The sequence below is a fragment of the Agelaius phoeniceus genome, chromosome 18 (assembly GCF_051311805.1).
Source record: "Agelaius phoeniceus isolate bAgePho1 chromosome 18, bAgePho1.hap1, whole genome shotgun sequence".
Taxonomy (NCBI): domain Eukaryota; kingdom Metazoa; phylum Chordata; class Aves; order Passeriformes; family Icteridae; genus Agelaius; species Agelaius phoeniceus.
Window position 1 is genome coordinate 3,237,996 of NC_135282.1, and position 19,442 is coordinate 3,257,437.

At 50.0% G+C, this 19,442-nt stretch overlaps 3 protein-coding genes across 5 annotated transcripts; all 3 read right to left on the reverse strand.

Moving 5' to 3' along the window:
- Positions 1–1,808: 1,808 nt before the first annotated feature.
- DIABLO (diablo IAP-binding mitochondrial protein) lies at positions 1,809–5,731 on the reverse strand. 2 transcript variants are annotated; one of them, XM_077187709.1, is made up of 6 exons: positions 5,641–5,731; positions 4,843–4,957; positions 4,509–4,637; positions 3,529–3,639; positions 3,344–3,440; positions 1,809–2,420 (listed from the first exon to the last, which is right to left on the reverse strand). In XM_077187709.1, exons 1-6 carry the CDS (start codon positions 5,685–5,687, stop codon positions 2,212–2,214), a joined length of 708 nt encoding a protein of 235 aa, XP_077043824.1. In that variant the 5' UTR covers positions 5,688–5,731; the 3' UTR covers positions 1,809–2,211. The 2 variants fall into 2 exon arrangements, with proteins under 2 accessions (XP_077043824.1, XP_054501663.2); XM_054645688.2 differs by having other exon boundaries at positions 4,509–4,640.
- Positions 5,732–7,141: 1,410 nt separating this feature from the next.
- LOC129128277 (uncharacterized) lies at positions 7,142–7,754 on the reverse strand. The gene has a single exon (XM_077187711.1). The coding sequence runs from the start codon at positions 7,671–7,673 to the stop codon at positions 7,275–7,277; it is 399 nt and encodes a 132-aa protein (XP_077043826.1). The 5' UTR covers positions 7,674–7,754; the 3' UTR covers positions 7,142–7,274.
- Positions 7,755–10,335: 2,581 nt separating this feature from the next.
- VPS33A (VPS33A core subunit of CORVET and HOPS complexes) lies at positions 10,336–19,115 on the reverse strand. 2 transcript variants are annotated; one of them, XM_054646126.2, is made up of 13 exons: positions 18,959–19,115; positions 18,807–18,872; positions 18,600–18,727; positions 17,963–18,152; positions 17,065–17,181; positions 16,514–16,688; positions 15,631–15,824; positions 13,876–14,002; positions 13,648–13,715; positions 13,040–13,177; positions 12,524–12,661; positions 12,195–12,363; positions 10,336–11,795 (listed from the first exon to the last, which is right to left on the reverse strand). In XM_054646126.2, exons 1-13 carry the CDS (start codon positions 19,058–19,060, stop codon positions 11,602–11,604), a joined length of 1,806 nt encoding a protein of 601 aa, XP_054502101.1. In that variant the 5' UTR covers positions 19,061–19,115; the 3' UTR covers positions 10,336–11,601. The 2 variants fall into 2 exon arrangements, with proteins under 2 accessions (XP_054502101.1, XP_077043822.1); XM_077187707.1 differs by lacking the exon at positions 13,040–13,177.
- Positions 19,116–19,442: the final 327 nt, after the last annotated feature.

The window sequence follows — 19,442 nt, forward strand, 5'->3', positions numbered from 1 at the left end:
CTCCCCTGGCCCTCTGGAGCACCTGGGGTAGCTCTGGCTGAGCCCCAGGGCTGACCCAGGCTCTTGGGGCAAAGGTGCCACCTCACAAGAGCTGTTTCTGTGCCAGGTGTGAGAAGGGGTTTGTCTCAAAGAATTGGTGGGTGTCCATGCTCAGGGTGGTCTTGTGCAAGCTGTTACTGTGTTTTCTGGCTGCAGCTCCAACAGGGTGTCTTTAACTGTAGTTGAGAAAGCGCCTGTGTGTAGTTTCAGGTGTGTAAACAAGGCTGAGTGTCAGCAGCAAGCCCAGGTTCTGGGCACTGGGCTCTGCTGCTGGTCCTGGAGAGGAGACTGCACAGGGCAGGCACCGTGGTGCCCTGTGAGCTGCTGTGCCAGCACTTTTGTGATCCACTCGATGATTCCCAGTGCAAACTCAGGAGCACAGAGCATGATGTCCTGTCTGTTGTGGGCTTAGGTGTGTGGGCTAACCCCCAGCTGGCAGCTCTCACTTCCTGACAAAGGTGAGGGACTCCTTTCTGCCCTGTTTTGGGGTGATTTGTGCTCCTCACCCCCACTTTGACTTGGCTGCACTGCCTGGTTGGTTCCAGGCACGTTGGGCTGGATGTGTGTGGGAAGAGCTCTCGAGCAGAAAAAGCAGTACGTGCAGTGAAACAAGAAGTGGGGTCACAGCAGGGCTGGGAGCAGGCCCTGAAAGGGGAAGAGGGACTTTGCTGGCTTAGCAGGCTCCTGGCAGTGCCATGCAAACATCTGAGCAGGGTTACTGTGGCATCCTGAAAGGTACACAACTTGTTTGTGCACTCGGGTCAGGGCCTTGGCGGATGTTCTTCAACTGCACCAGGTACCAAAGGCGAGCAGCTGTGGTTAGAGGTTGACCTGAGACTGCATCTGGCTCCTGAGGGCTCAGCTGTGCCACCACCCCAGTAATCCTCTCATCACAGGTGGTTTTTCCCCTAATGCTCCAGCCCAGAGCAGACGTGGGCAGCTCCCTGCAAGCTGAACTCCAGACTGTGCCATCCTCCTTGGATACAGCAGCACCCAGTGAGCAGCAAGGAAAGATGGTTTGGTAATTTTCTTTTTACTACTTAATCTATAAATGAACAGTGCTGTGCGCCTGAGATTGCATTTGTTCCAGAGGCAGCCAAAATGAGCCATCTTTTATGCTGCAGGTAAGAAAATTCAGGCACAACTCAATTTAGTAACACCAACCTTGACACAGATACATCAGATGCTAATCTGTGGTGAAAAAGCTTTGATTAATGTGTGATTTCTTACACAACCTGGCAGATAGGGATCCAATCATCAGTGATAAAGTTCAAGTGGATGCTGTTCACTACAAAGCAAATTTCACACCAGCTGTCAAGTTAGGAAATTAACAGTGAAGGACACCCATGGTTTTGAAACCTGCAGTGAAACATTAAGCTTGCAAAATAAATAATTAAGATTATTTCCTGAAACTTGCATTGGGAAGCATTCAAATATGTAAAACTCTTTTGCTCAGTGCTTTGTAGAACAGTACACAGCAGCTGCCAAAACAATTTTGTTTGTAAGTACAGTATACTGAAAATCAAACTTCCCCATTGCTTCCTGGGGAACCTCCCCCAGAGGTGATTCTGGGTGAAATAATTTGCTGTGCTGAAAAAAACTGCACCAAGAGCCTGGGTGACTCCATGGGAAGTTCTCAGCTCCAGAGCAAATATTTCCCCTGACTGCAGCTCTGTAATTTGGTGCAGCTGCCAACTCAGAGGTTAAAAACTTTTAAATTCAAATAGAAAGCAAGGCCTAATTTCTTCCCCAAATGGCCACACCCACAATGAGCTTTTGCACAGTTTAATAGAGGCATCTCCTCACAGACATCATTTACCTCACAGGTTAAAAACAAGGATTTTTAAATACACTTCTCTGGCTGATCCCACAAACACACCAAGGGAGCAGCAGGACCCTCCAAGCAGAGACACAATTACCACCAGGCCATCCCTGATAACAGTCTTCACATTTGCATAGATAAACATTTAAATAAATGAATCCAAAAGTATTACAAACAAAGTAAGTTACAAACAAAACTGAAGCCTTCCAAATACCTGATTTGCAAAGCAATCCTTTTTTGGGAGGGGGGAAATATGGAATCACAGGCTTATTTCAGCAGTTTTACACTATCCCACACTTCAGAGCTTGGGACTGTTCCATTTGTGACTGACCCTAAGAGCTCAGTTCTGCTCAGTCCTCCCGAAGGTAAGGGTCATCATCTGAGTTCCCTAAAACACCCTGTGGCAATGAGGAGTCCTCTCCTCGGGCTTTGATGAGCTCATCTGTCTGAGCTTCAGCTAATTTGGTCTCTGCTTTCTGGGACAGCAGCCTCACCTCCTGCACCTGGGACTTCAGCACCTGGATGTGGCTGCGGGCTGTCACCGAGGCCTGGTCTGCACCTGCAGGGAAGGATTGACACCCTGGGTCACAGGAGCACAACCTGGGCAAACCTTCAGCTGAGGAAATGGATGGGATCATCATCTGCTTTGCTGTGTGGTGAGGGCTCTTGGGCTGTATAAATGCACTTACTGTTCATTTACCTCAAGCCTTTTGTCTGCTTTGAGGTGTCACTGCTCCCTTGAATTCTCCCATCTTGGTGGGATACAGCTGGGGTTGGACAGGAGGGATCACCTTGTGCCAGTGGGTTTGAGAGCTGAGCCCAGCCCAGTCCCTGCCAGAACCTTTCAGTCCCCATCCCATCCTGGCACCTACAGCAGTGGGAATACCTGTGGCACTGCTGAATTCCCACCATTCTCCTCCCATGCTCCCACAGGTTTCTGGGTCTTCTCCAGGCACTTACAGAATTAGGGTGTCTCTGTATATTCACTGCTTTCCCTCCCTTCTCCCCTCCAGTAACTCTGCCCATTTACCACAAGCCAGTCCATAACTCAAGTCTCAGAGCTCTCAAATCTCTCCAGGGAGAAAAAACCAAAATTAGTGTATTTGCCTTTTTTAATATAACTAAATCCAGCTGGAAATTCCTCCTGGATTCATAGGCAGCCTTGGTTCTGTGGCTACCAGGACCGTGTTTGAGCCTTGCATTTAAAAATAACGGAACTTTTCTCTCAGACATTTTTGGCCATCTTAGTCCTGACCTAAACCACAAGTGAAGTTTCCAGGCCTAGCTCTCAGAATGCATCTACAGACTCGCAGCCTAAAGCAGAATGTACGTGCTCAGCACCTCTAAAAAGCAGGCACCAGCTGTCAGCTGTGGTGTTAACTGAGTGTACACTGTGTGTCTGAACCGGGCTGAGAGAGGGACAAGGGGCAGAGGGACAAGGGGCAGAGGGACAAGGGGCAGAGGCTCAGTGCTGCTGCTCACCTGACTGATACGCAGCCTCTGCCGCCATCTCCGACAGCCGCAGCGCCGTCATCCAGCTGGACTCCAGCCTGAGGTACTCCTGCTGCTTGGTGGTCATCTGGGAGAAAGAATCAACAAGGTGTAACACACCTGGGAGCTCTCCTGAGCTGTGAGAGGCAGATGGTGAGGGAGGTTGGTTTGCTCACATCCACTCTGGCTCCTATGACCACCTGCCAGACCGCATCCACCTCTTCCGAGTTCATTTTCCCAAGGAGATTTGAGTATTGCTTGTAGAGAGACACCAGGGTATAAATTGCCTGTCAAGGAATCATTTTGCACAGTTACCATGACAGCCTGCACAGCTCTGGTGTTGGCTCAGTATTAATTAGCAAAATTCCTCTCCATACACTTGATCTACTGACAAGGATGTAAACTGGAATGCAAATACTTTACTCAAATTGGCACTTTATTTGCAAAATTAAAACTGTGTCTTCTTGTTTCAGACTTCAGTATGGCTCAAGCCATTCTTCTGATGGAACTCAGTTCATGGTCTTAGAAAGGCTGAGAAGGGCAATAAAATGCCCAAGAACAGAGAGCTCAGTACACAGGTAATACAAATAACCGATATGAGTTTCTTCAGCCCCAGCTCTGAGTTTCAGGGTCATTTTGCCTAAGTAAAAAAAGGGACTTCTTAAAAGAGCATGGAATGACAGGACAAGGGGAATGGATTCATGCAGACAGAGGGCAGGGTTGGATGGGATGTTAGGGAAAAATTCTTGGCTCTGAGGGTGGGGAGGCCCTGGCACAGGCTGTCCAGAGAAGCTGTGGCTGCTCAATCCCTGGAGTGTCCAAGGCCAGGTTGGACGGGCCTTGGAGCACCCTGGGACAGTGAAAGGTGTCCCTGCTCATTGGACTGGATGAGCTTTAAGGTCCTTCCAACCCCAAACCATTCTGGGGCTGTCTAATTTTAACCCAAAAGCAACAGTTTAACAAAGCTAAAAGTAACTTCCGCATCTGGTGTAGAACAGTGACCCCACAGCTCCCGAGGGACCTGACATCTTCAACCCTCCTCACTTTGGTTAAATTAATTTTGCAAAAGCCCATTTTGAGTGTGGTTTAAGGGGTGCAGCCAGTGGCAGAGCAGCTGGCAGTGCCAGCAGTGGGGGGTGCCAGGTGTGGGGCTCACCTTGGTGTACTCGGTGAGCGCCTCGATCAGCGCGTACGTGGTCTGGGAGAGCAGCGTGGCCGTGCTGTCTGTCACCAGGGACACGGCTCTTCTGATCAGGGCATCATTGCTGAGGGACCCTGAGCTCTGCTGCTGCAACACAAGACACCTGTGTGACCCTGTGTGACCCTGTGTGACCTGGCCATCGCCCTCCCCACGGACAACACGCAAACGCAACAATTAGGAAAAGCTGCGAGAGCCAAACTCTCCCTGAGGATGCAACCCCAGGGGAGAACCAGGACAGGCAGGTGGGTTTGGGTGTTAAACTGGTGCAAGGAGGGGGTGCTGGGGGTACCTCCACGACGGGGACAGCGCACAGGGCCACCCCCAGCCCCACAGCCTGGTGCCACTGCCCGCTCCTGCCCGCGAGGCCTCGCTGCTGGACACTGGCCAGGACAGGGAAGCTGCGCCTGGAAAAGCAAGAGGCAAAGTTTAGCAGCAGGAACATCCCAGTGTGGGGTGGGAAATAGAGGCAAAGTTTAGCAGCAGAAACATCCCAGTGTGGGGTGGGAAACTGGGATCAGCGAGGAGAACACCCAGAAGCTGTTCAAGGGGAGCTTGTCTATGCCAGGTTTTTGTGATGCAGCTGCGTGACAGCGGATGAGTAAGTTTGTTTCAAATTTTGTATTATTGTTTAATCGTAAGTGCAAGAAAAGGCAAGCACAGTTATTAGTGCAATATTAATACTTCCAGAGAGAAAATGTATGTTAGCTGGTATGGGCACATTACTGATAGTCAATAATACTGGAAAATAGGTTAAGAAACATGCTTAAAAGTGGTGTGTGGTACATGCAGGTGAGAAATGTGACACGTTTGTTACAATCCAGCGACACTTGGGTCTCTGTGGGCAGTTTTATTTACAACCCAAGCTGTGTAAATGCCCTGGGGTCAGGGTCTATCACGGAAATACTCGAGCGGAAAAACAGAAGCACAGAGCAATGACAGGATTTTTTGTTGTTCTACAGCAATTTAATGAAAACAACCGGTGCATTTTCCTTCCTTTATGCCGCGTACTCTTTAGCCTACAGCCTGCGGGTGGGGAGCGCGGTGCGGGCAGTCCCCCTCAGCCTCTCCCCCCGGCCCGCCGCGGTACCTGAGCACGGAGCAGCAGCTCCGCAGCCACCGCCCGCCCGCCGCCATCTTGGCCCGCCCGCCCGGCGCGCGGGAAGTGACGTCACCCCGCGCACCTGAATGGGCGGGGTTGGGTAGGCGGGGCTGAGAGCGGCGCGTGCGCAGAGCGCGGGCGCGTGCAGAGGGCGGGAGCGGCGCGTGCCGGGCCGTGAGGGCAGCGGCGGGAACGTGAGGGGAGCGACCTGGAGATGTCCCCGGGGGTGTTCCCGCGGCCTCTCCGCCGTCACAGCCTTGTGGAGCAGCCCCGACACCTCCTCTGTATTTCGCCGGTATGCCCAACATCAGAAATAGGGTCAGAAATAGGCAACAATTTACCCAGCTGCTGGGAGTGAGAAGGAGATTATGAAACATTGTTACAAAACGTGGAATGTGTAAAAATTCTCTTTAGAACGGGTTGTTCTTTGGTCTTTGGTTCTGTGGCTTTCAAGCCGGATAAGAATATTTCATCTGTGAAACAGAGCAGCCAACAAGCTTTGAGTGATGTCCAGGTGTTAGAAAACCAGATTACTTGGTGGTGGAATGGCCTTGATAAGGTTTTAGGGCTTGTTGTGTTTTAGTGATATTAGATTTGGGAAAGGTGAACAAAGCTTGGGAAGAAGGATTTGGACAAAAGGAATGTGGAACTTAAGGGTCATGAGGACATTGGGCAGAACTCCCCAGATAAGGAAGAAATTGAAAAATCCAACTTTGTTTCTGTGTTGCAAGCTGCTCCATTGGGTAAAAGGGAATTCCAGCAGGGCCAGATCGTGACCACCAACTCAGAGACACCAGTGCTCCTCACAGCCCTGGTTTAATTCATCTTTATTGTTCTAAAGTACACGATGCTGCTTTGATTTTGGGTAGTTGCATGCTAGTGATAATCTCCACCTTCTCCACCAAAGGTTTCCTGTGCAATTCCACACAAAACGGCCTTAATCAATTAAATATATTCTTTTTAGTTATAGCAGGAATTCCTGTTCTCTCTCCTGTTTTCAGAGACTGAGTCAGCACAGGTGACTTTACTGAGGCAGTGCTGTATCACACATTTTTCATCTAACGCCATGCTTTGAACATTTGTTCTAAAGCCTGGCACACCTGAAAGCACCAGGTAACAACTCTGTACCTTGTAAAACTGTAGGGAGAGGGGAACATAGTGCTGATCTGAAATGTCTTTTTCCAGAACTTCTAAAACAAATTACAAGTAATTTCTGTGTGTCTGCCTTCACACCCTTAATGAGGCAGAGCAGGACAAGGCAGGACTTGTTTGTTGAGATGTTGGAGTGGTGTTGCATCCCTGCCATCCCCTGTGTTGTGCTCAGCAGGGTGGGAATCTCAGGAGAAAACTGCCGGGAGGCTTTTAAATAGTTCAGAGTCCAGGAGACACAAAGAATCTGCGAGAGCCACAAGGATCTGTAAAGTGCATGCACAGGGATACCTTTTCTCTTTTAACCTTTATTGTTTTTACACAGGAAAAGAAGAGCGCGGTGAGGCAGCGAGAGCACAGAGCTCCTGCAGGTTCGGCGCAGGGGGAAGGCGCCTCCATCCCGTGTGCAGAGCTGTGCCCTGGAGCCGGCTGCCTCTGGAAAGGCCGTGGGAGCAGGAGCAGGGGCCGAGCCCTCACTTGAGCACCAGGAAGTAGGTGGTCCAGCCGGCCAGCAGCAGCGCCCCCAGCAGCACCGTGTAGCTGAACAGCACGAAGGCCAGCAGCTCCCGCAGCACCTTGAGGAAGTGGATGGCGAAGGAGTCCGGCATGGCTCTCCCAGATCCCTGGGGCTGGCTGCTCCCTGCTCCTGCCGCGCCTGGAGCAGAGGAACAAGGTGAGTCCTCACAGCAGGGACAGCAGCCTGCCACGGGGAGAACTCCTGTGACCACCTGAAGGTTGTTAGTGACTGGTGTGGGCCTGTTCAGAGCCCTGCCGAGGTGGTGAAAAAACGTTTGGGATCTGATCAAAGTGTCCAGATCAGGACTGGTGAGGAAGCAGCTGGAAATACAGAGCCAGGCAGCGGGCACGGCCATGGGGGTGAGGCTGGGGGTGTTGCAGAGTCCAGCTGCTGGCTCCTGGGATCTGTCCCCTGGGGCTGTGCCTCCAGGAAGCGCCAGGATCAGAGCGGCCGCTGATGGTGCATTACCAACAGCCTGTTCTGATCAAAGTGGTCAATTCCTCCAAGGAAGCCACCATTAATATTTAATTCTATAATTGCATCTAATGGAGGGACTGGCACAAACTGAGCCTTTTGTTTAGGAATGACGAAAACTGAGGCTTAAATACAAGTTTGCGCAGGCAAATATTTATATCTTGTGTTAAAAATAACCATTAATGGGAGACATGGGATAAGATGCCTTAGAATTCATCTTCTAGCAGTATTGTATAGTCATATGTACACATTGCTTTGGAAGTGATTGCTCATTTGTTAGTTTAAATTAAATCTGAACTTTTCCCCTAAAGTCACTGCCTTCTTAGATTTGAAGCTGTGAAAACCCACCTCAAACATTCTATTATCTCTTTAATTTACGTGTTCTTTTAAATTTTGATTGCAACCCTGCCTGATCAACAATATTGACACTCTTGGTCAAGCACGAAAAGGGAGTTTAAAATCAGACTTAGGATAAAAACTAACCCACAAGGATTATTTCTCTTCTGAACAGCCTAAAGCCAGATAAACTAGACTGAATTCCTGTCCTGCTGCTTGGAATGTTTTTTAAAGAGCACTTCTGATAAGGAATTCACTTTTTGGCGTTGTTTAACAAGTTCAGCCATTCCATTCCAAGCTCAGGCACCTGTATACAGTACAGGAGTTACAGCATTTTAAAACCAGTTGTGGTTTCTCTGTTCTGAGCCTTACAGATTTCTGTCCATAGGCTGTGTGAGATTGCTGGTTATCAGAAAGATGCTGAGAAAGAAATAAACTGCTTACCCAGGCAGATGACGGGCTCCGCTTCGGCAAGTTCGTGTTCCTCCCTAGTTTTGTTCTGCAGCTGTCCCTTTTGCAGGGTCTGTGCTGTAGGCTGGTCCTGCTGTGATCCAGGAGCAGAGTGAGTGTGTGTGTGTGTGTGTGTGTGCAGCCCACACCAGGACTGAGCTCTAGGTGTGGTCAGCACCGGTTATGATCCGACAGCGCCGTGGTGCTCGCGGTGCTCGGAGCAGCCAAACACTCCCCTTCCCCTGGGGGCTTTGGCAACAGCACTTCCAGAGTTCCAGTGCCAGGGCTTGGAGTCACCAAAATCTGCATTTGTTGAGATGTGGGGTTTGCCTCTAACAAAACCTTGTGTCATCTTACACGTTTTGTTTTGTTATCTCGAAGGCTGCAGTGCCTCTTGCTCTGTTCCCTGAGTGCCCTGTGCTCTGTCAGCCACTCAGGGGAGGAGGATGCTCGCACACAGCTGGGCTCATCCCCAGGGTGGGGCTGTGCAGGCTGAGCCAGGAGCTTTTACCAACAGTCAGCGAGGGCTGAAGGCAGCCTAATCCCTGCATGGTCCCCTGCAGGGTCACTGCTGTAGTGTCACCCTTACCCTCCCTCCCAAGGAGTCATCCCAACCTTTTAGAGCTGAAATGATGCAGCTCCTTTGCAGTGAGGGGAGGAGGGAACCAGGCTCTATGTTTATTCTTAGCAAAACTGCTTCTGATAATGTATGAAAAGTGAAAGTGGAGGGGTTACAGGTTGGGTAATATTTTCTTTTTTTTTTTGGTAGTAATGTAGACAGCAGAGAAGGAAGATTATGTACTGCAAATCAAATCTCTTACCTACAAAGATATTATGATGTAGAAAATGGTCCCTTAATTTAATTAGGTTCTCTTGTTATCAAATTATTACCCACATGGTCAGCAGGGCCTTGGACAGAAGCAGAACATCATCAGCTGCTCAGGAAGCCTGTTAGATAGTAATTGCTCCTCCAGGGAATTGATCAGCGTCAGGATGGCTTTTATTTTCTTGTTGAATAGTTCCAGGAAGAGGCTTTGGCTAGGTGGAGGGGTTACACAGTTCTAGTGTAGGCTGCAATGGTGGTGGTGATTTCAGAGTTTACCAAGTGTCTGGTGTAAACTCTTAACCAAAAAAAGTTTTGCCTGTAGTGTTACTGATTGCTGGCCAGGGAAAGGTGAGCACTAAAGGTGAGCCACTCTGTGTTTTCCTTTATTCACCTGTGGTGTAGCTCAGAAACCAGCCTGGTCAGTATTTCCTTGGGATTAGTTCAACTGTTAAAATTTAATTTTAAAAAATCTGGAAATTGTGATACTACAGAGACCTTTCAAGGCCAACCCAAGGACACTCTTGTTGCTCTGAGTCAACTTCTTGTTTTTCTCTGCACAGTAAGATCTAATTTTTGATCCAAGCTTAATTCAGTTTTCCTTTTAAATACTCTGAAATTAGCTACTTTAAATGGAACTTGCAGAGCAAACAATCCATGTTTGCTCTTCTTGCATCACAGGTTGCACCATGTTTTTTGTTAAGTCTGTCTACAAGCTGCCTTCCCACCTGAAAAAGGTCTCCACTGACTGAAATTGTATTTTTCTTCAAAAGTCCAGAAATTCCACTTCTAATGAAGTATTACAGGTGGCAGAACAAAATTAAATTTTATGTGAGCCTTCATTAAAAAACACCTGGGTGTTAGAAAAAGAGTTTCAACTTAAGTAACCCAGTTATCCATTTATCCTGGGACAGGGAGACATGGACACAGCTACTACAGTGCAGAGTTTTATTTTATTTTTGTATTCTAGAGAAAGAGAGAGTGCAAACACTTCCAAACAAAGATTAAATACATCTTTATTTAATGTCATTTAATAAGTCAGCTGGAGTTAAACAGAGAGAGGGGCTCCATGGAGGGTCTGACTTGGTGGACTTCAGTCTTAGAAAATAAAACAGATCAAAACCCACAGTCACAACTGTGACAACTTGGAAAAACTGAGGGATTTATTGGGCCATATTATACATGATAACTAAGGCAGTAATGTTTGCTAAGAGAGTGATTTAAGGTGAGGAGTGGGCTTTTTTTTAGTTGTGTTTAAGAGTGAACTGCAGTGTGGAAGAGTCCCCAGTGGCTGTGAGGACACCGACAGTGCCCAGCACAGGCACCACCACAGGCCCTGCTCTGCCTTCCCCTCTGCAGCCAGGAGCTGCCTCTTGCACAAAGGGCCCAGCCACCAGGCCCGTGGAAAATTCCATTTTACAAGTTTGAGCTCTACAACAGCTTGTGACAGCAAGTACCACAGTTTATAACCTGAACAGGAGGTGAAAAAAGTGTCTGTTTAGAACCCACTGTTTACTGGGTCCCTGCTCTTGCTATTTTTGGCCCCCACACAGGGAGTGTTTGTGTGTCTTCAGCCATAAACTCAGGACACACTGATGTCATTCATACTCTGGAGGAGCTTTCCAGAGTCAGGTGGGTGTACCCAGGACAAAGGAGTCACCTCACAGCGATCCCTTCAGGGGACAAGTGAAGGAAAAGGCTCGAGGATCACAGGCACAGCTGTGTACAGATCTCTGACTGACACAGCCAATGCACCCATGGAATGGATCAGGCACCAGAGAGAGACAAACAGGCTGGGAACACTGCTATGAAGTCAGGAATAGAGAACATCCTGCCTCCTCAGCACCTTAGCAGGGTAAAAGCAGAAATCACATCTCCCACCAAAGCTAAACTGAAAGAAAAAAAGCAGCAATTTGCCACAGAGAAGGACCAGGGCCCATTCCTGCTGCCCCAGGCCTTGGCTGCCAGGTCAGACCATGAGCAGGGATCTCTCTCTTCCCCACTGTTTATCATTAATGCCTTCCAACCCTGCTGGTTTCCTTGGCAGTTCCACAGACAGCTGGAACACAAGTGCAGAAGGGATGAGGGTCATGAGCTGGTCCCAGGAGAGCTCCCTTCACTGCCGCGCTTCTCCAACAGAGCAGCCGTGCCAGCTGTGTCACACAGGGCCTCTCACATGCACTGCCTCTCACCACACAGCCTAGAAAGGGGCAGGCTCCAGTTTCTCCATCAAGGATTTGATCCAGGTTGTGCCGTTGATCAGTTTTGTAGTGGCAATGATGTACTCTGTGCCCCCATCCTCCATCTGCGACAGGAACCTCAGCGCGGCGATTTCTGCGTACGTGACCCCGCCCAGGAAGAACACCAGGGTCACTCTGTTCTCACCGTGCTGACCTGTGGCTCCACAAAAAAGGTCCAGGTTGGCTTGGTTTGATTTTTACAGCTCCCCTGCATCAACTGTCAGTCAAACTCAAATGACCTGAATTAGAGGCTGGGACACAGAAATCCACAGTCTGCTCCCAGGATGTTTCTGTTTGAGACTGATGCTGACCCTCTTGCAATAACATTATTTATTAGCATCACAGTGTAAGTTTAGGGTTTATTTTAGTACTCTGATGAGAAGTTAAACCATTTGTCAAAGGAGAGTTAGGTCAATCTAACACTGCTGTGGGACAGGGGGATGACAGAGACCTGGACTCTGCCTGCCCTGATTTCAGTTTGCCTCACTCCCTGCTCAGACAGACAGACAGACATATTTTCCTGTAAAGCACAGGAAAACAAACCCAAACTTACGCTTTTTCTGCAGGCCAGTGGGGAGCTGCTGCCTCTCCTCGAAGTGGGGCCCTGGCAGCATCTTCAGAACCTCCTCGATGCTGCGCCAGCCCGGCCGGGCCAGCAGCTGCGCCAGGCGCACGCTCAGCGGGGCGTAGCCGCTGTACACGTACGAGATGTCATTGGGGTTCTGGGGGACACAGACAGAGGCAGGGGACAGCAGGTCAGTGCTACCTCATGCTGCAAAACAGCCTCAAGGAAATCAGAAGCATTAAATAAAAAAGGAGGTTTTCCTGCTGCATATAATTCTATAGTTAGAGGTAATGTGTGCTGCTGAGGCGCCCATTTACCTGCTCATTAACATCGTCCATCCACAGGCGCAGCGTTTTCCTGATTGTTGGGTAGTTATTCCTGCCACCTGTCTGGGGTTTCAGGAGTCCAGCCTTTTCCAGGTTGTTTAAGGTCAATATATGTTCATAGCCATAAGTCTGTAACATGAAGAAATAACCTTTAATACTATGGCAATAACCCATGACCAGTGTCTAAAACAGGAAAAAAAAAAGCCAGCAAAGATGTTTGTTTAAAAAAGATGTTTGTTTTAAAAAAGCTTTTTGGTTAAGATCTCTGTAGAGTATATCCAATTTAGAGTGTTGAAATAATATTAGTAAAAAGTGATATAAACCTCTGTATCTACATGTTGTAACACACAAAAGCACCTCCCAAGTATCTGCCCAAACAGAAACCCAGTGCTCCCTCTGTGCACGTTATTCAGGTGTAAGATGTGTCTGTCTAGAATTGAAGTGTAGAGCTGAAGATTTGACGTGGATTTTCTCAGGAATTTATTCCTCCAAATGTTAGAGCCTAACCTGGAGAATCTCTCTTTTGTAATGGTCCAGAACCTTCTGCTTCAGCCCACTATTGCACACGGATTGCAAGCAGACGAGACGCAAGATCTTGATTAATGGATGTTTCTGAGCTATGCAGTCTTCAATATAATTGTTAACCTATGAAATAAAATACATGAGTGATTATTTAAAGAATTGTTAAAGTGCCCATCAGACCTGGAAATAAAGATCTGGTTTGCGTGGTTCTCCAAAACAGCAAGAAAGAGGAGCAGCTGCTCTCCAGGCAGCTCAGGACCATCTGAAAAAGTGACCCAGCTCTGCTTCCACCTGGGCTCTCCCCAGAGCAGTCCCTCACTCAGTAGCCAGACATTGCACTGAAAAATTCTTATTAATCATCTTCTATGTTCCACTGATCCCTCAGAGCATGGGGTGCCCCTGGACAGGTCAGGCACCCCAGCTGTGCACAGGCAGTGAGAGGTAACTCAGAGATCCATTTCACTGGACATCATCTAGATCAGATGTTTCCTCTCTCAAAAAAAGCAAAACGAAACAAAAAACCAGAAAAAAGCAAATGGAAAAAGAAAGTTTTTTGAAGATGTAAGAGTGGCTAATTGCCATTATCTGCTTACCTTGTCTGTGTCTATTCCAGACATGAACTCTTGCTCCACTGTTAAATTATCAAAGAAATCTTCAGATGCTTTGGGAAAAGAATGAAAATCAATACAAGAGCAACTGACAGCTTATGTTTTACAATTAACATTTCAGCAGAGATGCACTGGATGGTGCAAAGCCAGTTTTTGCCAGGCTTGGGTGATAACCTATCTGGCATCCTGCTGGATTTAAAGGATTGTACTCACTGGTGATGTCTTTGATGAGCTCTGCGATGGAGGTGTGGTTGGCCAGCGAGCTCCTCGCCGCCTGCATGTGAGGCAGCTGGGACACAAACTGCTTAATCTCTCCAACAGTCTTGGCATGGTGCCTTTCCTGAGGAAATCCATCACTTGGGTTAGGCCTTGTTCATGTTGGTAACACCAAACAGATCATTTGATCATGAAGAATTGTTACTGCACTCCCTGCAGGGAGTTAGAGCTACGCAGCCTTTTAGACAAAGATGCTTACACTGAAGTCACAGCATTACCTGTAACAGCACTTGGATCATGGGCAGAGGCAGCTCGTAATACAGCAGGATCATTAGACTGTTATTTTCCATTATGCCAGTGTAGTAAATAATTTTATCCATATTTGTCTGACTCCAGCCAGCACTAGCTGCTCCTCAATTTCCCTACCAGGGCAAACTCCCTTTTTCACACAAAGAGGAATTACTTTGCTGGCTGACAGGGAGCTCTAGGCCAATGCTGTCAGAGCTGGGGAACGTCTCCCCTTGGAGCAGGAGTGAAAGGTGCAGAGGAATTGGCCTGGCAGGGTCTGCCATTCACTCTACTTGGTGGCAACAACGTGCCAGGTTTTGGGGCAGGATGTGCTGAAGCACCATGCAGAGTTCAGCTCCAGAGGCCTGCACTGCATTTGGGCTACTTGCCTCTTGCAGCAACTTGGAATAAAAATAGTAATAATTTGACTCATATGTGAAGGATTTAAATGGGCAAGTGCAGGCAGGAGAGTCATGATGGAGCCTGTGACTGAAGAAGTCCTCTGCTGCCAATATGCTGCTGTTTCATTATCACCTATTACTGCTGACAATTTCTTAGAATTCTCTTTTTTAACAAGCAGTATGAACAATCCATCTTTAGCACCTCCAGCACTAATAGTGCAGAAGCAGAGCTGCACTGGGGAATGAGGCTGAGCACTCAGTATTTCAGTTAAAGTACCACCACCTCATTTTAGATGTGGCAGAGGTTAAGCTAAAAAAGCCCCACCAAGGAAATACAATCAAAGAGTGAACAAGTTCTCTTGAGAGTCCCCATGAGATCAGAAAAATAAGATATAGAATCTCAGTTTATGAATCATCAACAGGATGTTTTCAACAAAACCACAAACATGCCCCACACAGCTCTCCAGATCTGTCTGTGACAAGCATGAATTTACAGCTCAAACCTCCTGCATGACAACTGACTTTTGCACATTTCTGTTGGTTCTGATGCCAGCCATATACTCTGTGAAAGTACATTCTGGTGTTTTATTGCTTAGAGCTTTTTCTCTGCATCCTGAAGGGAAAAACACCTTTCAATGAACAGGTAACAAGAGCAGCCAATTGGAATTGATCAGCACACTAAAAATCACCTTTGGCTTCTTGCAGAGGGAAGCAGCACCTGACTCCTGCAGACTGAAGAGAACAATTCCTGTTAGGGGATCTGTGGGCTCACACAGCACAAGGCTGGATTAGGCAAGCTCTGAGCAGAGGGAAAGCACCAGAACAGAGGTGTGGGGAGAAATGAGGAACCACATTACTACAGGCTTACTAAAAGGTGTCCTGATCTACTCAGAACAGTCCAAGTGGAGCTGACCTCACCTCAGGGCAGGGGAACAGACTGGAACAGCTTCCTGTTTTTCTCTGGCTGGGGGATTACTGTGTGGGAGCAGCCTGAGCTGCCAGTCCCAGCCCTGCTGAACACAGACTGTCAATTATCTGATGCACTGTAGAACACAGGCCTCACCTCAAAGGCTGCTGAAATGATCTTGGCTTTCTTGCTCAGCACCGACCCCACAGCGTTGAAGTTCTTGTCTCGGATTTCGGCATAAAGCTCTTCTGCAGAGTTCAGCTGGAGCTTCTTGGGTTCTGTGGGGAGATCTTTGCCACCCTCCCCCTGCTTCTTCGGGGCAAACTTCTCAGGAGGGAGTTTCACATAAGCTACAAATGAAAATAACCCTTGTAAGGACTGGAACTCCATCAGCAGAAGTTAAGATCAGCAGGCTGTGGAAATGAGTCCCCCTCAGAGCTGGAAAGAGCTCTGAGGAGCAAAGCAATATTAACACTCAAACCACTGTGTGTTAATGCAGGAGAGTCTGCCTGCACTCAGCCAGGGACCTACACAAACATCAGAACCCAAGTGCCAGCTGCCCTGCTTTCAGAGAGGCTTGGAGGCAGCCCAGCAGCCAGTCCATTCCAGCAGGAGGGATTACAGCCCATAAATGCCTCCCTGGAGTTTTCTTACCCCCTGAGGAGCAGGACAGCATTCTGAAAATTTCACATTTCACAAACTGTCCCTGTCCCCTCAGTGTCGCACGTGATCCAGGCAGGATGGATGCTGAAGGCACACTTAACATTCCCACTCACACACTCCCTGCTCTGTCACTGTGCCTGCACCCAGCCAACAGCCAAAAGGTGCCTTTCAGTAACCATGGACTGTACTTGGCTCCCCTAGCCAAGCAAAAAGAGCCAGAGTGGATCCTGATGGGCTCCAGCTTGGGACTGAACAACCCCCACACTGATTTCAGCTGAGCTGCTCCCACATCACATTTAGTGAAGCCCAAACCCACCCCAGACACTGCAGCCTGCCCCAGGACACGGGCCAGCCGCTCCTTCCCCACAGGACTCACTGTTCTGGATGCCATAGATCTCGTCAATCAGCCCCTCGTACGTCAGCTGCGTGGCCAGCGGCGTCAGCAGGTCCACGTTGCGGTCCAGCAGCAGGAGGGTATCAAAGACAGGAAATATGGAATTCTGACTCCCAGGGAACTCCCGCTTCATCCTGATCATCATGTTGGCCACGTGCTGCAAGGAAGTCACATTGCTCTGGTTAGAGTGCAGGCCAGAGCAGATGGATGTGACCTCTGCAGGCACATGCAGGTAAAGGAAGGGGGCAGGCAGGAGGTACAGAGTGGCTGATGGATGGGGCAGGAGACACTGAGAAAACAAAAGTCCTTCTCTGCTGCTCTCTGCAGCTCAGCAAGACAATGATGAGCAAAGCACTGCATTCACCTCAAGCTGCTCCCTCACCACAAAAAATACCAATTAAACCATGGGTAATCAGAGAGAAGCAGAAAGGATGTGTGTGTGTCATGGCTGGATTAAAGAAACCCAGAGGTTCATTTAACCAAAGAATCCTTAAGGCAGTTTCAAAGAACAAGATGCATTTGTTCAGCCTCACCCGAGCACAATCGCCCTTCCCAAAAATCTGTGGGATGGTTCCGTAGAGAGCCTGCAGGGTCATCAGCCCCTTTGCTGCATGGTACAGACTGGTCTGGTCACTCTCCAGGTAACATTCCTAAAGAACAAGAGGGATTCTGATGGGAAATGTCAATCCAATACAGATGCTTCCACAGCAGAGCAGGGTCCATGTGAACAGTTCAGAGGAGACACAGGCTGGGGGACAAACTATGGCTGTTTACATATATGGACCTTATTACCTGTGCTGTCATTATATCAAATCATTTTTTTGATCACTAGACTCTACTATTTTTGAACTCCAGACACAAATCCAGTTTGATGGAGTAGAAGAAAGTGACTGGAAGGACCTTCTCCTGCTAATTAGGCCAATCAGAGCACCCAACACCTCATTACAGCTGCAAGCCCTGCCACATAGGGATACACATAGGACAGAGAGGGGCCAAGAAACTGCCAAACTGTCCTGTCCTTGGATGCAACATTCTGGGAATGCAGGACATGCAGCTGGGATGTGACAGCTGTTAATGCTCAGTGCAGTGAGAACCATCACACAGCTCCCTGGCTGTGCAGGAACACAAACTGTGCTGGCTCCTTGTGACAACTGAGTGCTTCAATCCTCAGGAATGCTCCATTTGTGACAGTAACACCGGCAGCTGAAGCTGCAGGAACTGGGGTGCAGCTCGGTGTAGTGATGGTTCCTTCAGCATTTAGTGTGAAAACACACAGGGAAGTTCAGGCTTCAGGATCAAGCCAGGTTTGCTCTGCAAAGCCTTTCCTTGCTGTGCAGGTCACTCACAAACCCTCTGGGAGCTGCTGCACCAGCACCAACATCCAGCACAAAACCACAATCTGCCCTCCCTCGAGGAGAGGTGAGTGCGCACCTTGAAGGCGCTCTCAGACTCCATGGAGAGCAGGTCCCCGTCGAAGGGGATCAGGTCCAGGCTGTACTGCTCGCGGTGGATGAAGGAGCCCAGCACGCCCTGCTCCTTCAGCCACTGCTCGCACAGGAGGCTGCGGCGCGGCACGAACAGGATGTGGAAATCCCTCTGCGGAGAGCGGCCTCTGTCTTCCCTGCAGGAGCAGAGCACTCGGTCACTCGCTGCACACGGAGCAGCACAGAGCACGGGCAGGGGGCACTGGAGTCACACAAAACAGGAACGCTGCACCGGGCCATTGCTGACTCCTGGATGTGTCAGTGTTCAACCCTGTGCAGCCACAGCTCTCGACACCAGGGCAGGGGAATGTGGCTGTCCCGCAGCTCCCAAAAGACACAGCAATCCAAGCATGGCTCATTCCAGCTAATTAGAAGGAGTGTACGTCCTCGCAGGGAGGAACGCGCCCTCTGCATCCCAGCCAAGGTGAAGCCCCCCTGCCCACTTAAGCCGCAGAGTGGCTGTGCTGCGGTTTGGTGTCTGCACATCGCTCTCCTTCTCTGCACAGGTGTAACAAAGCACACGGTGACTCGGGCCACGCCTGTCCCCTCCTCACGGCCGCCCTGCCCTGCCCTGCCCGCCGTACCTGAGCACGTTGTCCGTGATGATGTCCATCAGCTCCAGCTTGGGCCTGACGAAGAAGATGATGTTCTTGACGTCGGCCGGGGGCAGCCGGCCCGGCTTGAGCGTGAACATTTTCTCCACCTCATGCTCCTGCGCGGAGGCACGGCCGTCAGCCGAGTGCGGGAGCGCCGGGGCCCGGCCGCCTGCCCCCGGCCCCCGCGGCGCTTACCTTGAGCAGCGAGTACTGCGCGATGAGCCCGAAGGGGCCGGTCAGGTACTCGTCCCACACGATGGCCTGCGGGAAGGGACGGCGGGATCAGAGCGGCCCCGCCACACACGGGACCCCCCGGCCCCGCCGATCCCCGGCCCCGCCGTGCCCACCTTGGAGCCCGCGCACTTGTCCAGGAACTCGCGCAGCTCGCGCCGCCCCGCCTCGCGCAGCGCCGTCAGGTTCACCCGGCCCGAGCTCAGGTGCGCCGCCATGGCCGCCCCGCCGCGCGTGACCGCGGGGCGGGGCCGCGCAGCCGCACAGAGCGCGGGGCGGGGCCGCGAGCGGCAGGGCCACGGCCGGGAACGGTCATGCGTCATGTGTGACCGTGTATGTCATGTGTGACCATGTGTGTGTCATGTGTGACCATGTGTGTGTCATGTGTGACCATGTGTGTGGCCGCTGGCACCGGGCTGCACCCGGGACTGTGACCGGCCGCACCAGGGAACTGCTTCCCCCCTGCGCTGGGCATTGCTGAGGCCGCACCTGGAGCCCCGTGTGCAGGATAGTGAGGGGCTGGAGCGTGTCCAGGGCAGGAAACAGAGCTGGGAAGGGGCTGGAGCCCCAGGAGAGGCTGAGGGAGCTGGGAAGGGGCTC

Coding starts and splice junctions, on each gene's coding strand:
- DIABLO (XM_054645688.2), bottom strand. CDS start 5,687: ATGGCGGCGGGCGGGCGGTGGCTGCGGAGCTGCTGCTCCGTGCTCAG. Junction 4,958..5,640: donor AGCTGCTGCTCCGTGCTCAG/GTACCGCGGCGG, acceptor TTGCTTTTCCAG/GCGCAGCTTCCCTGTCCTGG. Junction 3,640..4,508: donor CGCTCACCGAGTACACCAAG/GTGAGCCCCACA, acceptor ATTCCTTGACAG/GCAATTTATACCCTGGTGTC.
- LOC129128277 (XM_077187711.1), bottom strand. CDS start 7,673: ATGGCCGTGCCCGCTGCCTGGCTCTGTATTTCCAGCTGCTTCCTCACC.
- VPS33A (XM_054646126.2), bottom strand. CDS start 19,060: ATGGCGGCGCACCTGAGCTCGGGCCGGGTGAACCTGACGGCGCTGCGC. Junction 14,003..15,630: donor TCATTTCAGCAGCCTTTGAG/GTGAGGCCTGTG, acceptor GGATTTCCTCAG/GAAAGGCACCATGCCAAGAC. Junction 13,716..13,875: donor GCTCATCAAAGACATCACCA/GTGAGTACAATC, acceptor CTTTTCCCAAAG/CATCTGAAGATTTCTTTGAT.